This window comes from Globicephala melas, chromosome 11 (assembly GCF_963455315.2).
Source record: "Globicephala melas chromosome 11, mGloMel1.2, whole genome shotgun sequence".
Classification (NCBI taxonomy): Eukaryota; Metazoa; Chordata; class Mammalia; order Artiodactyla; family Delphinidae; genus Globicephala; species Globicephala melas.
Window position 1 is genome coordinate 77,488,828 of NC_083324.2, and position 15,198 is coordinate 77,504,025.

Here is a 15,198-nt window from a genome sequence, read left to right on the forward strand (position 1 = left end):
ACATTGTGAAAATGACTAGACTACCCAAAGCAATCTATAGATTCAATGCAATCCCTATCAAATTATCAATGGCATTTTTTACAGAACTAGAACAAAAAATCTTAAAATTTGTATGGAAACACAAAAGACCCTGAATAGCCAAAGCAATCTTGAGGGAAAAAAATAGAGCTGGAGGAATCAGATTCCCTGACTTCAGACTATACTACAAAGCTAGAGTAATCAAGACAACATGGTACTAGCACAAAAACAGAAATATAGATCAATGGAATAGGATAGAAAGCCCAGAGATAAACCCATGCACTTATGGTCAACTAATCCATGACAAAGGAGGCAAGGATATACAATGGAGAAAAGACAGCATCTTCAATAAGTGATGCTGGGAAAATTGGACAGCTACACATAAAAGAATGAAATTAGAACACTCCCTAACACCATACACAAAAATAAACTCAAAATGGATTAAAGACCTAAATGTAAGGCTGGACACTACAAAACCCTTAGAGGAAAACATAGGAAGAACACTCTTTGACATATATCACAGCAAGATCTTTTTTGACCCACTGCCTAGGTTAATGGAAATAAAAACAAAAATAAACAAATGGGACCTAATGAAACTTAAAAGCTTTTGCACAGCAACGGAAACCATAAACAAGACAAAAAGACAACCCTCAGAATGGGAGAAATTATTTGCAAACAAAGCAACTGATAAAGTATTAATCTCCAGAATTTACAAGCAGCTCATGCAGCTCAGTATCAAAAAAACAAACAACCCAATAGAAAAATGGGCAGAAGACCTAAATAGATATTTCTCCAAAGAAGACATACAGATGGCCAAGAGGCACGTGAAAACCTGCTCAACATCACTAATTATTAGAAATGCAAATCAAAACTACAGTGAGGTATCACCTCACACCGGTTAGAATGGGCTACATCAGAAAATCTACAAACAAGAAATGCTGGAGAGGGTGTGGAGAAAATGGAACCGTCTTGCACTGTTGGTAGGAATGTAAATTGATTCAGCCACTATGGAGAACAGCATGGAGATTTCTTTAAAAACTAAAAATAGAATTACCATATGACCCAGCAATCCCACTACTGGGCATATACCCTGAGAAAACCATAATTCAAAAAGACACATGCACCCCAATGTTCATTGCAGCACTATTTACAATAGCCAGGAAGCAACCTAAATGCCCATCGACAGAAGTATGGATAAAGATGTGGTACCTATATACAATGGAATATTACTCAGCCATAAAAAGGAATGAAATTGGGTCATTTGTAGAGATGTGGATGGACCTAGAGACTGCCATACAGAGTGAAGCAAGTCAGAAAGAGAAAAACAAATATCGTATATTAACGCATATATGTGGAATCTAGAAAAATGGTACAGATGAACCGGTTTGCAAGGCAGAAATAGAGACACAGATGTAGAGAACAAATGTATGAACACCAAGGGGGAATCGTGGGAAGGGGTGGTGGTGGGATGAATTGGGAGGTTGGGATTGACATATATACACTAATATGTATAAAATAGATAGCTAATAAGAACTTTCTGTATAAAAAAATAAATAAATAAAACTAAAAAAAAAAGTTCTGAAATACGTTGCAGCATAGATGAATCTTGAGGACATTATGCTAGGTGAAATCAACCAGTCACAGAAGGACTAACACTGTATGATTTCATGTATATAAAGTATCTAAAATAGTAAAACTTATAGAAGCAAAGAACAGAATGGTGGTTTTTGATTTTCATATGCACAACTCCAGAAAAGTAAATGAAGCTAGCAGTGGTACTGGGACTGAACAGGAAGGTAACGGAGGACCAAGAAAGCTGGAGAGGAGAAAATGAGCTCTCAGGGCCTGTTCTGGGCCAGGCGCTTTGCATTTGCCATCACATTTATTCTTTATAACATTGAGAGCCAGTGTTTGTTTCCCCATAGAAACCACATTGTACCTATGACTTGATACTGTACCAGAGAATCATCTGTTCATGATTAGGGGGCCATGACCTTTTCCTTACACCATACTGAAGATACAGGTATGACAATAATACTCCTCACCATGTTGGCAGGGGTGGGGGTAGGTGGGCAGATGGTTTGTTAAACATTTCCTGCCAACCTAATGTTCCCTTTTGCAGACACTGGCGTTGTAGACTGGTGGTGAAGGGGATTTCTTCCAAACTAACAAAGATACTGAGTATTAGCGGCTTTTGTTATAGATTCCCAACGGTAGCAAACATTTCTGTGCAGATGCAATTATAGCACGTCTCCGAATGTCACAGGTACCTACCTCTCAGCATGGAATCTGATGTCCCTTCCAGAGAAACAGAAATGACCCAAGGCTCTGATGGGGGCCCCAACGACTCTACTCTCCGATTCTGGAAACAGGAAAAAAGGGGAAAAGTTGGACTCAGAAGAGAATTTTGTGAAGTTATCTGAAAAAGAAGAGGATTCACACAGAATCTTTTATAAAGCACACAATAAACAAAGGAAAAAAATAATAAATAAATATTTTCTTTCTCAGGTTAAGAAGAATATATCAAATTAGCTTACTGAGCAGAGAGAAGGGAGATTATTGCAAGAAAAGTTGGGGCAGGGCAGTGAAGAGGAGAAAGGAAAGTTAAGTTTACAGAAAAGGAGAGTGCCACGATGTGCTGAGGGTTAATAAGGAAGGAAAGATTAAGACGACAAAGCAGGAGAGAGTTGGGTGAGTGCCAGGCTAGAGCAGAAGTGTGGACCTCAGGCCCATGGCCTTCAGCCCTCTGTAAGCACGTCAGGGGAGGCATTTCTAAAGTCAAGGGTGGAAAGCTGATTTGAGTATCATATTTCACTTTTCCCCCCTTGATATTAGTAAATATAGATAAGACAAAATAGAATCAGAGGGCATGGACACTGAAATTAGAATTAAGCACAGAAGCCTCTTGTTGATGCTGTACTTAACCACATACAGGAGAAATCATTTAAAATAACATAGAACTATAATGCAGATGTGATGGCATAAATTCCTTCATTAGCATATGAAATGACTTCTTCAGATATAGATCCAACACTTGGAGAAGGCGAGATTTCTGAAAAGATACATGAGACCTGCTGTAAGAATGTGCTTGAGGAGGGCTTCCCTCGTGGTGCAGTGGTTGAGAGTCTGCCTACGGATGCAGGGGACACGGGTTCGTGCCCCGATCCGGGAAGATCCCACATGCCGTGAAGCGGCTGGGCCCGTGAGCCATGGCCGCTGAAACTGCGTGTCCGGAGCCTGTGCTCCGCAATGGAAGAGGCCACAACAGTGAGAGGCCCGCGTACCGAAAAAAAAAAAAGAATTTGCTTGAGGAGAAAAAGTATCAGAATTCTATTTTTACCCTTGATCAAATTCTGGACACTTATAGAAAGTGGAAGGAAAGCAGGCTGTGAAATGGAAGGAAAATAATGAAAGTAGTTAGACGTTCTAAGTGCACCAAATGTCACAGGGTGGGCACTCTGTACATGTGTATCTTGAAGATGATGCAGTGTGAAACGTGCCAGATACAACATGGTACCCGGCTCTGAATAAAGATTGTTACCTGTGCACAAGGTACCTGCTTATCCAGAAAAACGAGCTGTGGTTGTACTGTAAGTTCTTTTCCCACTTCTCCATCTGAAGGCTGGACTAGGACTGAAAGACCATAGGGCCGAATATATATCAAGTTCCCAGTTTCGAAATTGCTTGTATTTCTGGCACATGTTAAAAAAGAAAAGAATACATGCCTAAGATTACAGATATCATATCACTGCAGTAGCTTTTCTCCATAACACGTTATTACCAGTGAGAAGATTTGCATTTGCCTTTGTTTCTAGAAACTGAATAATACACTGTATAGCAAACATGACCTTATAACTAAAGAATAATTATATATTTACTTTATATGTTTGCTTTGCCATAGGAAAGAATGCACTGGTTGGGGCGGGGGGGTGGGGGAGGTGGGAGGAGAACATACTATGAACTTAGATTTTTATCACAATTTGTTAATATCAGCTCCAAAAAAGCCTTAGTGAGGCAACTTATCAGACTAAAATATTTAGAAGGTGGGGATGTGTTCTAAGTATGCTAGTAAACCAGCTCTCCCCCAAGAGGTGTTAGTGTTTTCCAATTTCCACAGTATAAATACATTCACCATGGCTAATTCTGTGGTACCAAGATGACGTCACCGAAAAGAACTGGAAAGAGATGCCTGGGAGCAACCTCCCACACCACTGTTTCACATGGAATAGCTCATTTAATCTCACAACCACCCTTTCATGTTCATTGCCTCCACAGGATGTTTGCACTAAATAGAATCGACAACTGTGGAATTCATTGATTAATTGATTTCAGTTGAATGAAGTCCTTAGGGAGAATAATACTTATTTATAATTAATATATGCTGAGTACTTACACCCTGTACCAAGTACTATTCTATGCTTTCCACCTATAAACTCATTGCATCTTTAAAGTGACACTATGACATAGGTACTCTTATTTGCACATGAAGAAACCGAGGTCCAAAAAGGCTTCAGTATTTTTCCAAAGGTCTTACCAAGAGTAAGTGTATGACCAAGGTCCAGAGCTATACTGTTTTTCATCTCTTTTGAGCACATTAATTGCTGATGTGACTTAGCAATAAAATGGAATAATTATAAAATAAAATAGTTACATAATTCATGATACCTCAAAACATCTTTTTACCGGAGCTTTGGTATTTTGGAAGACCCAAGGCAGCGCTATTAAACGAATATTCTGGGTTATACACCTATTGTCCCATTAAGCCTATTGTGTATTATACATCAGAGGCATGCAATAGAGTTTTAGCAATTAAATGGATATATATAGACACCATATATCACACATATTACCCTAATATAGGGTAATAGATTACCGTCAAAACACCCTAGGTCAGGTCTAACAAGGCTTTGAGGTTTTTTTTAAATAGTATCCTACCCAGCCCTCAATTAAATGCTTGTGAGTCAACTACTTGGTCCCCTAATCTTTTTTTTTTTTCTTATGTGAGGAGAAAAGGATATTTATTTTAACAGAGAGTGTATGTGAGGTAAAGGTGACAATTAGTCCTAAGAAGAGGAAACAGTGCAAGAACAAATACAGAGGATCACAAACTATGAAGTTTCTGTAGGGAGCAATTTCCCTCTCCCCTGAGAATCCTGGAAAATGGGGGATGGGGCATGTGTGGTCCTACGAATCCCTTTTGGTCATTTGCCAGCTAAGGCCCTGACCTCTGCTAGAATCACTCACTGGGAATTCCACACACACTAGTCTGATCATCATTTATTAGTTTGCTTAGCCTGAATGAGTAAGGCTCCTTTTTATTTAAAGAAAAAATTGAAATCATATTTTAAAACCCCATGTTATTCATTGCATCCTCTATGGCTCCTAGGTTACTGGAAAATTCTAACATTGTTATCACATACTATTTCTCCACTGGCCTATTTTTTTTTTTTTTTTTTTGCGGTATGCGGGCCTCTCACTGCTGTGGCCTCTCCCGTTGCGGAGCACAGGCTCCGGATGCGCAGGCTCAGTGGCCATGGCTCACGGGCCCAGCCGCTCCGCGGCATGTGGGATCTTCCCGGACCGGGGCACGAACCCGTGTCCCCTGCATTGGCAGGCGGACTCCCAATCACTGCGCCACCAGGGAAGTGGCCTATTTCTTAAAAGCTTTCTGATGCAGGACAGGATGCAGGCTGGCCGTGTAGGTTAAAGAAACCAAAAGACTCCATCCAAGGTCCTGACATAAGTACCTTGATGTCTAGAGACGAAGGGATGGGAACCAACTACCTGAACACTTGCTAAAAGGCCCGTCCCTGACACACTTTAAAGTTTATTGTGAGCAAACATCTCTGATTAAATGTAAACAGCATCCCACTGGAGGTCAGAGACTTGCTGCTACAGCATATCCCAAGGTAATACCACTTTAAGCTCCACATAAACTCGTAGGCAGTTTCTAACCTAAAACCTGACCGTAGGTGGTACAGTTTTTTACGATATGTTATAATAGTGCAATAAATCTGTTAGCTTAAAATCGAATCTCCGTGGCCTTTTAGAGAAATCATCATTAAATGCAGGGTCTTGTTAATGATGCCATCGAAGTGAAATTGTTTAATCTGCTAAGGGGGTGAAAGGTCACCAAATGAATTTTTTATAATACATCAACTTGACACGCAATAGGGAAAACTGTAATAGATAAAAGCAAAGGAAAAGGGCACTGTCTTCTTCTGATAGGTCAATAGCAGCCAAGAGAGTCACTCATCCACTTTCCTTTCACGATGGGGCTCCTTTTGCATTTAATATGGACACCCAATTAATACCTCAGCACCACAGACAACCTCATTTTAGGTGACTTATAGCAATTTCTCCCCCTTCCCTGAAATGAAAGTGATCACAATACATCATAGCATTGTGCGAATTAACGTTAATTGATTCAAGTTACCAAGCAATGATGGGCCACTTATATAACCTAGGCGTTATTGGGTGCTAGAAGGGATGGAGGGAAGATTAGATTCCAGTGTCCGTTGCTGTGACGACGGGAATCACCTGACGCCTTGTTAGACAGTTGTAAGGTTCTATTGCTGGCCCCAGTGGGGTCGTCAGTAAACCGGAGTGATGTCCAAACATCATTATCCGCTGCTCCGATATTAAAGCAAAGGGATTAGCAACTTATTGCAAGCAACCTGGATTTGTCATTGTGCTGTCGTTATCCAATTTCCAACCGCTAATGTGACTGTAGCCTGCAGGCAGAAGGACCTACAGCCAAACTTTAAAAAATGGGGGAGGAAAGTTCCCTCCAATCCTCCCAGTTTAACCACTATTTCACAGCTTCCAATAGCCAGCCAGGTATGTGGAAGAATTTTTTTTTTCCTTCAGTGCTTAAGTGCTAGCAAAAGAGAAAGACCAAGAAAATACAGAAATGTCTGAGTTCAGAGATCACTACTATTCACTCCAGCTCTTGCTTTTTAATCTGCCCGATCTGCAATGCTTCCCCTACAGAGGAGGGGATTGTTTCTATCTGCATAGCAAACTGAGCAAACAAATAAATAAATCATCTGATGAAGGCTAGCTCTGGGCAGTGAGGTGAGGGTGGGGCGTTTGGAGATACTTCCTCACTTCCTCTTCAGGCTTGGCCTCCTCAAAGTTACTAAGTCAGGTTCCTATAAAAGAGCTCCATGTTTTGATTAAATTTTTTAGGGTATGCCGTGAGGGAACTTAAATTTCAGAGGAGTTTGCAAGATTCTGTACCCTGGAAGAAGCAAGCAAATTCTCCACTCAGTTCAGTTTAACAAACAAATGTTAACCCTTCCACCATGTACAAATATTGTTTTAGGCACTATGAGATAGGCAAAGATAAATACAACACCATAACCTCGGTCCCTCAGGAATGTTCTTCCACAGAGTCCGTAAGGCAAGAATGACTTTCCTGGCTATCTTTCAGAGCTGACACATACCATTTTATTTATATTTCATAGTCTTAATGCTCCCTGTTAAACCTAGCCAAATGCCCTTAGCTGCCATCAACTCCTAAGAGAGAAAAAAATGTCTTATGATCTCATGGTTTCTTTCTGGCACCATAGCATAGTGATTCCAAACTTCGCACATTACAAGCATCCAATACATGTTACTATAGGAACACTATGACCAATCAGTACCCACCATGCACTTCCTCTGTTCTTAGGTCATTAAAATGCCTCTAGAAAGCCGCCACCTATCTTGGACTGGCCAACTTCAAGTTCTGATACACTCTTGAACTGGTGCACTTACTGCTGTGCTCTAATACTTGTTATTAAACTCTTATGGTTCTTTGGAAATTTTCATTTCAAACTGAGATTTGAGGAACCACAGGCATAGGTTGCACTGTGCCATGAGAATATAAAGACACAAAATAAACATGGCACAACCTCCAACAAGGTCAACTCAGAGGTCAAAACCTAAGTATTTTAGTCAGAAAATTGTTCAAAATAATATTTTATAATAAATCTAGCATGAATATCTTATCTGGGATAATGTAAATTCTGAATACATTTTTAAGATCATACACAAATATTCAAAATTTCCTGTTTGCGATGGAGTCCCCTAGCAGTCATAGTCTAACCAGGAAAAGAGAAATCACTCAAGATCTATGGAAGAGATTTGTTACAGGATATTGGTTGCACAGGAGTATTAGAATAGCAGAGAAGTCAAACCGGTTACATTTCACTATTTGCAACATGTATTTAATGATCACTTATGGTGCATGACACTGCTTAGGTACTCTTGGGAGTATAATAGTAAATTGAAGCCTTGACCAACAAATGAATATTATAAAGATAAAAATATACTAATTTTATGAAAAACTAGATTAATGGTTAAGCAGGTTCATATTGAATTAATGATTTCCTTGTAATAGATATAGAATAATGAGATTTAATATACCATATTCTTATTAGACAGTTGTGTAAATGTTTGTTTTCCCTATCTATTAATTTTTAAATCTCTAGATTTTCATATGAGCCATACAATTTTTTGGACATAATAACTGTTCAATTAATGTTTGGGAAATAAAAAACATTCAAATGTAAGTTTTCATGAGTCTTTATTATATTTAGCTACAACTTCACCACCCGTACACATAAATCTTAAATTGATTGTAAGGTAGTACAGTTCCGGTTCAATTTCGGAATTAGAACTACATGTGCATGTGGGTGGAAAACTACTGGATGCAGATAAGTCAACAGCAATAATGGATTAGAATTTTCCTCCTGTTTATAAGGAAGAGAGAAGGGAAAATGTAAACTGTAGAAGTAGAATCAAAGATTTAGTGGTCTGGGGCCATTTAGTATAAGAACAAGGGTCCCTAAGGGCATCACTGCAGTAACAGAGCTGTGAAATAAATGATAGCTTTAATGATGACATGAATCATCAATAAAAATGTGAAAGGTCTACATTATTTTCCATTTAATAAGGCTGGATAATATCTATTTCTTTTTAGTTTAAGAGATGAAATCTTTTTTAAAATGTAGTGATAAAATAAACAATTTTTAATTAAATGGAAAGTTTACTTATGCAGAGCATCTCATTTTCCCGCAAAGCCACATATATAAAATACCATTATGATAATTTTGCCATCCACCTAACTCAACAAAGCAGTGAATTTGTATTGTAGTGAAAAAAAGAAATGGTGCAAAAACACTCTTTAATGGCAAAGCTGTGGTTTTGCCAGGAGGGAGGAAAGAGACAGGCTAGCAGTACGGGAATCCCTTCCCGGATGAATATTCTGCCAGTCTTGAGAAGAGCATCCTTCAGTGTTGACAGAAAGACCCTGTCCTTGCATACTCCAAATAGTTGTTTCCTAGAAAGCAGGTGCCCAAGGGGCAGGGAGAGATTGCACAAGAGAAGATGTTAAATGAGCCTGAATGTCACCAAAAGACTCATGTCACCAATTGTCTCTCCTAGTTTTCTTCTCTATTCCAAGTCAGCTTGATAGGGTGTGCCTTATACACAGTGAGGAAACTTAAAAAGCTACTAATGTGAAGGGTGCAAAAACACACAGGTGTATACCGCCACAGAGCCATGCTCACGTTCCCTATAACTGTTTTTAGGGTCCAAGGTTCATGGCAACGTCAGAAACGAAGAGTTTTATGTGAGATAGCGTATTAGTTTTCTACGGCTGTGAAACAAAACTCCACACACTCAGTGGCTTAAAATATCACAAATCTATGATCTTCAGGTTGTGGGTCAAGAGTTTAGACAGGCTAGGCTGGGAGTTCACTGCTTAAGTGGAGGCTCTCAGGAGAATCCACTTCCAAACTCATTCCAATTGTTGGTGGAATTCATTTCCTTGTGGCTGTGGAATGGAGGTCCCTGTTTCCCTGTGGGCTGTCAGCCAAGGTCCACTCTGTACTTACAAAGTGCATCTGATTTTTTTCTCATATGGTGCATTTCATCCTAAAAGCAGTGACACTTCAATTCCTTCTCATACTTGGAATCTCTCTGCCTTCCTCTTCTGCCACAGCAGGATAAAGCTCTCCTCTTTTAAGGGCTGTTGTGTGTAATTGTGCCACCTTGATAATCCTGGGTATTCTCTCCAACTTAAGGTCTACTGTGCCACATAACACAGTGTCTTCATAGAAATTCTATCTGATCCTATTCATAGGTTCCCAGGATTAGGGCAGCACACTTTTGGGTGGTCATTTTAGAAATTCTCAACCACAAATAGCTTTAGCATTTCAATAGCTAAACTTCCGTGAAAGATACAGATATATTTATGCTTACTATATGACAAAGAATATTATTTAGAGGTGGGTTGTTTTTATGAAGCAGGAGAAAGAGAGGGAGAAGAAGAAAAGACAGGAGGGAAAGAAACTCAAAAGAGCAAAAATCAAATTTCTACTGCCAGGATTCCAGATAAAAGGCAGAATATAAAATAAGACCCTCGTGGGGAACCCCAAGTTTAAAAAGCAGAGGTTGAACATATGTTTATCTCTGTTCCCTCTACTCCACCGAAATTACTTAAAAGGAGAAAAATGAATAAAAATGGTGTAAATCAACATGGATAAAGAAGGCAGGAGAGGAGAAAACAACCAACAATAGAGGTTAACAAAGTTTTGGAAGACGGAAGACAGGTTCATGGAACAGACTTAGCCATGCAGAAGACACTTAAATCTAGATGCCTCTAGAGGAGGATAAAGACTGGGAGAGGCCAATGTGTTGTATATTATTTGATTAAAAAAATAGCACTCCAGTTCTCCCCACAAAGCAGAAAGTTGGTAGCTTTTTGAAAGCAGGTAGTACTCCCCTTGATAAGTAAATGTCTGATATGGCCTCAATTTGTTGAAATGCATGTAACGCCATTAAATTAACAAGAGTGAACCTTTAAAGAACATTGTAGATGTTTCCACTGAAAGGCCTATGTCCTCAGACTAATTTCTGCTGTCTAAAGGTCAATTCATTAGCTTGTCAATGGCTCTCCAGTGAGTTCAATGGAAGTCTGAGTTGACACTGATCGAAGTTGAAAGAAACAGGGCTGGCCCTGGGATCTGCCCCAGGCTTCAGGGTTGTTTACCATACTGTACAATTCTTAGGACCATGGGAAAGCTTGCTGGTTCTCATTAAGTCCCTTAGGACACGGCATTTCTCATTCTGCAGAGAGTTATTCAGATATACTTAAGAAGCAGCCTTTCGTTAGCTTCAGAAGATTTTTTTTTTGCATATCTAGGAAACCTCTCTTAAAATACTAAAGAAACTGAGAGAGATGGGGACTATAACACATCCCAACAGAAAACTGATGCTACCTGTCACCAATTGTCTGTCTGAGTTTTCTTCTCTATTCCAAGTCAGCTTGATAAGGTGCTCCTTATAGAGAGTGAGGAAACTTAAAAAGCTACTAATGTGAAACTGTTGATACATGTTCAGCAGTTTCTTATCAAGTCAGAAATACATGAGTTAAAAATGAAAACATGATGGCTATGACAGATGGTGGGCAATAAAGGTGCTCTTTTCTCTGAAGCTCACGATAGGATGATATCCCACACACATATGTGTGCATACCTACACTTGTGCTGGGTCCACTCTCTTTCCTGGGTTTCCTCTGCTTTACCTCCATTGCTTCTACTCTTTGACTTTGCTCTCCTTCTAGTTAAAAGCTAAATACTCACTGAGTCTTTTTTGTTGTTGTTGTTGTTTGGGGTTTTTTTTTTAATTTATTTTTTTTCTTATTAGTCATCCATTTTATACACTTCAGTGTATACATGTCAATCCCAATCGAGTCTTTTTTTATATAATATAAAAATCAGTCATTTTAGAAGGATGACCTATTAAGAAAGCTCAGTACTGTAAAATCTAAATCAAATTGAGCAATGAACTGGCTCTATTTCTCTCTAGTCACACATACATAGAATATGCTCATGAGAACTCGGTGGAATCTAAATGAAACTGGACTAAAGGAAAGAAAATATATTTAAATGTAAGCTAAGATACATTAGCACCATTTTTTCTCAGATTCCTGATTTTTATATTATCATGCATAATATCATAATTACATCAATAACATGGTGAAGGTTTAGTGGTTAGTAAAAATATCCAAGATATAATAGATTCTGAGCGCTCATGCAACTAGGAGTATTTTTAAATTCTAAACTAACAATCCTCAAAGCCCTTCACATCAACCAGAATCCAGAAAAAAAATTGCTTGAGTTTTCTTTCCATATCTTCCGTACATACAAGTGTCCTGTAAGGAAGAGGAACACCAAAGACAGGTAAAGTATGCTACATAAACATTAGCAAAGCTTTCATTTGGATATGTTGCTCTACGTATAAAAAGGCAATCAATGTATTAGTTGAATATTCCTTAAAATGTGAAGGTGTGTCTTTTTGTTTTGCTTTTTACTTTATAGTGAATACCACATCCACTGGAGATGGTTGTATAGAAGTAATTAATACCCATTAAATATTAGTTGCTTATTTATTAGCACTACGACAAATACAGTGAAAGAGCAGCAAGAGAATAATCTAAAACAATATGAGCATTCTAAACTTTCACTGAGTAACATAGCTCAGAATCTAAATAATTTTTACCTATTTCAGGGACCCAACATCAACTATATCAACTCAAAACGTGCATAGGTTTGAGCTTATTTTTCCAGTGGTGATGACAAGCTTGCAGGGAATATCCATGTTTGAATCTCCTGAGTCCTCTATAACCAAGCAGCATGCATGTGTGAAACGGTTAGTTTATACACGTTTTCTAAGCATTATGGCAATTTCATATTGTCTCTCAGTTTGGAGTATCATTTCTGGTTCTTTCGTATCTGCTAAAAATTAGAGCTTGGGACTCTAACAGTCTTGACCTTGTGACAGATGTCTTAGATGAACTTGGGCTGGACAATTCATTTCTTGGGTAATACAATGTACAAAAAAATTGAGAGTCATTTACACTTGCCTCCTCTTATTGTGTACCTCATGTACTTCTTCATGTACTAAGCTCAGGGAAATAGTCAGCTAAATTTACTTCTGAAGTGTGTAGTAAACATTGATCTGGTAAAGAACTTCAAAATACAAGCTTGTAGAGTCCGAAGAGCATAGCACAAAGGGTATTATGGATCCTACACAGGTCTGTGCCATAAACATAGTTGGCAGCAATCATGTTCTGCCTCATGCAATTTGACATCCTTTCAGGGCTTTATAATCCTAGGTTAAATAAAACCCAATCAGGGTCACAGCTTTAGCTTAGTGAACTCCTGGGCATCCCTCCAAAATGTTCCTAAATATAAGTCTCTTCCCCAGTCCCTACAGGCAGTATTATTAACAACACCCTGAGTACTCAAGTCTTAGCTCATAGCTCTATGGAATTGTGATAGATAGTGTTTTTGTCCCATAAGGCAAAGATCATATCTGTTTCACCTTAGCAAACCGAGAATCTAGCCCACTGCTTAAATATGCGTTACATGATAAATGAATGAACAAGCACATTGAAAACAAGTTGCCTTAGAAAAATCTCTTCCTCCATGTTTTTCATTTTAAAGTACCAAAATAAAACATCTACATCTACCCAGGAAATAGAATAACCATGAAGACTACAGATTTAATAAAGAATTTTAAAATTGAGAATTTAAGTCTATAAGTGGCTCTTGACATTTTTATCCTTATCTTAAAAAGCAGACAGGTTATGTGACTCAGTGTAAGTAGGCTGACATTTGCAATACGCTTCCAAGAAATCAGCTCTCATTTAGAAGTTATTATAATTAGTACTTACCCATAGCCGATGACTCCCTTTGACTGAGTCACTAGTAAGGCCCCAATAGTCATATTCAGAACATTCTCTAGTACTCCAGTCTGCTGAGCAGTGATAACCTGGTGAGCCAAAGTCTGTAATTTGTTACTTGATAAGGATGGAATTACTCCAGTGTTCCTTACTGCTGGCAGATCACCAATTTCAACGACCATCACTTTTGAGATAGTTTCCATAGTGGTGGGCGGTAGGACTCTATATGAGCTCATTTCCATCATGAGAAGTCTACGCTGACCAACTCTATCATGACTGGCACAAGTCACAGTTGGGCAATTGCGCTTTCTCTTTGCTCTACGGTCAGCCATGGCCTTTAAGGTTGCTTCATTACCAGGCATCTCATGAATAAATCTGATTTGGTCTTGGCTAACCTGCAAGAAGTCAGTTAGTCTTTCAAGGGTCATCATTTCCCAGCCTTTTTCTAGAACTGAAAACATCACAGTGAGGGCCAAATGAATGGAAACACCTGAGCGAATTTCAATGGGCTCCTCTCCTTGTAGGACAACATACAAGAGGTTATCCATGATGCTGAAATAGTTGGCGCCAACAGACCCATTCAGCAGTGAGGAAGCTGATTGAACTTGAGTAGGTTTAATGAATCTTTCCCCTAAGAAAACATTCGGGCTCTGGAGTTCATGGTAGAATACAGCCAAGAGGAGCTTGGAGGTACTTTTGTTCCCCAATAGAAAAAAACGCAAAACTTGAGGAGTCTGATCCACAAAGCAGACCTTGGTGATTTCCTTGGTGGGTAAAATGGAATAGAAAGCAGATACAGACCCTGAAGTGGAGCAGGGAGTATTGGCATTTACGCTACTGAAGGTGTCAACAAAACCACTAGTCACAGATACAACTGGATATAACTTTTGCATTGCCCAAGTGGCATCAGCACTGTCAAGAATTAAGATCACTTGGTCAGTCTGTTTGCAGATGTAGCCTTGCATCAGCAATCGGTATGTGCATTTCTGCTCTTCTCTAAATGTGCCTATAAAATAAAGGAAAATAAACAAGTGACGTAAGAACCACAATCTCTCAAAGATGATTTACAATCCATCACTCTCACCATCATCAGTAACCTCAGGAAACATTTATTGAATATTCAAGTGTGAGAATGCAAAAAATTCTTGGGCAAAATATGGAAAGATACAGCTCTTTAATATAATTTAAATTTATATGTTACATAATATGCTATTTAAAGTTAATAATGGGCATAATAGCTAAGTGGTAAAAGAGCTGAATAAACAAAGTAATTAAGAAAAAGGAATAATCACTAAGGTCTACATAATGGAAAAAGGATAGGCGAGAAGAGGGTAATAATATTTGAGTCAATGGGAAAGAGGTAGATTGAGGGGGCAGGAACAGAGATTTTATGGAGGTACGTTAAAATTGAAAAGGTATATTGTGACCAGATTGTGAAATAG

At 38.8% G+C, this 15,198-nt stretch overlaps 1 protein-coding gene across 1 annotated transcript in view; it reads right to left on the reverse strand.

The window, feature by feature from the left end:
• The window catches only part of PKHD1 (PKHD1 ciliary IPT domain containing fibrocystin/polyductin), a 426,555-nt gene that overhangs the window by 27,050 nt on the left and 384,307 nt on the right, over positions 1-15,198 (reverse strand). The window contains exons 60-62 of the mRNA XM_030870494.2: positions 13,748-14,762; positions 3,575-3,710; positions 2,293-2,380 (exon numbers count right to left, since the gene is read on the reverse strand). Coding sequence (XP_030726354.2) covers positions 2,293-2,380; positions 3,575-3,710; positions 13,748-14,762 — 1,239 coding nt within the window. The remainder of the gene's footprint in view (positions 1-2,292; positions 2,381-3,574; positions 3,711-13,747; positions 14,763-15,198) is intronic.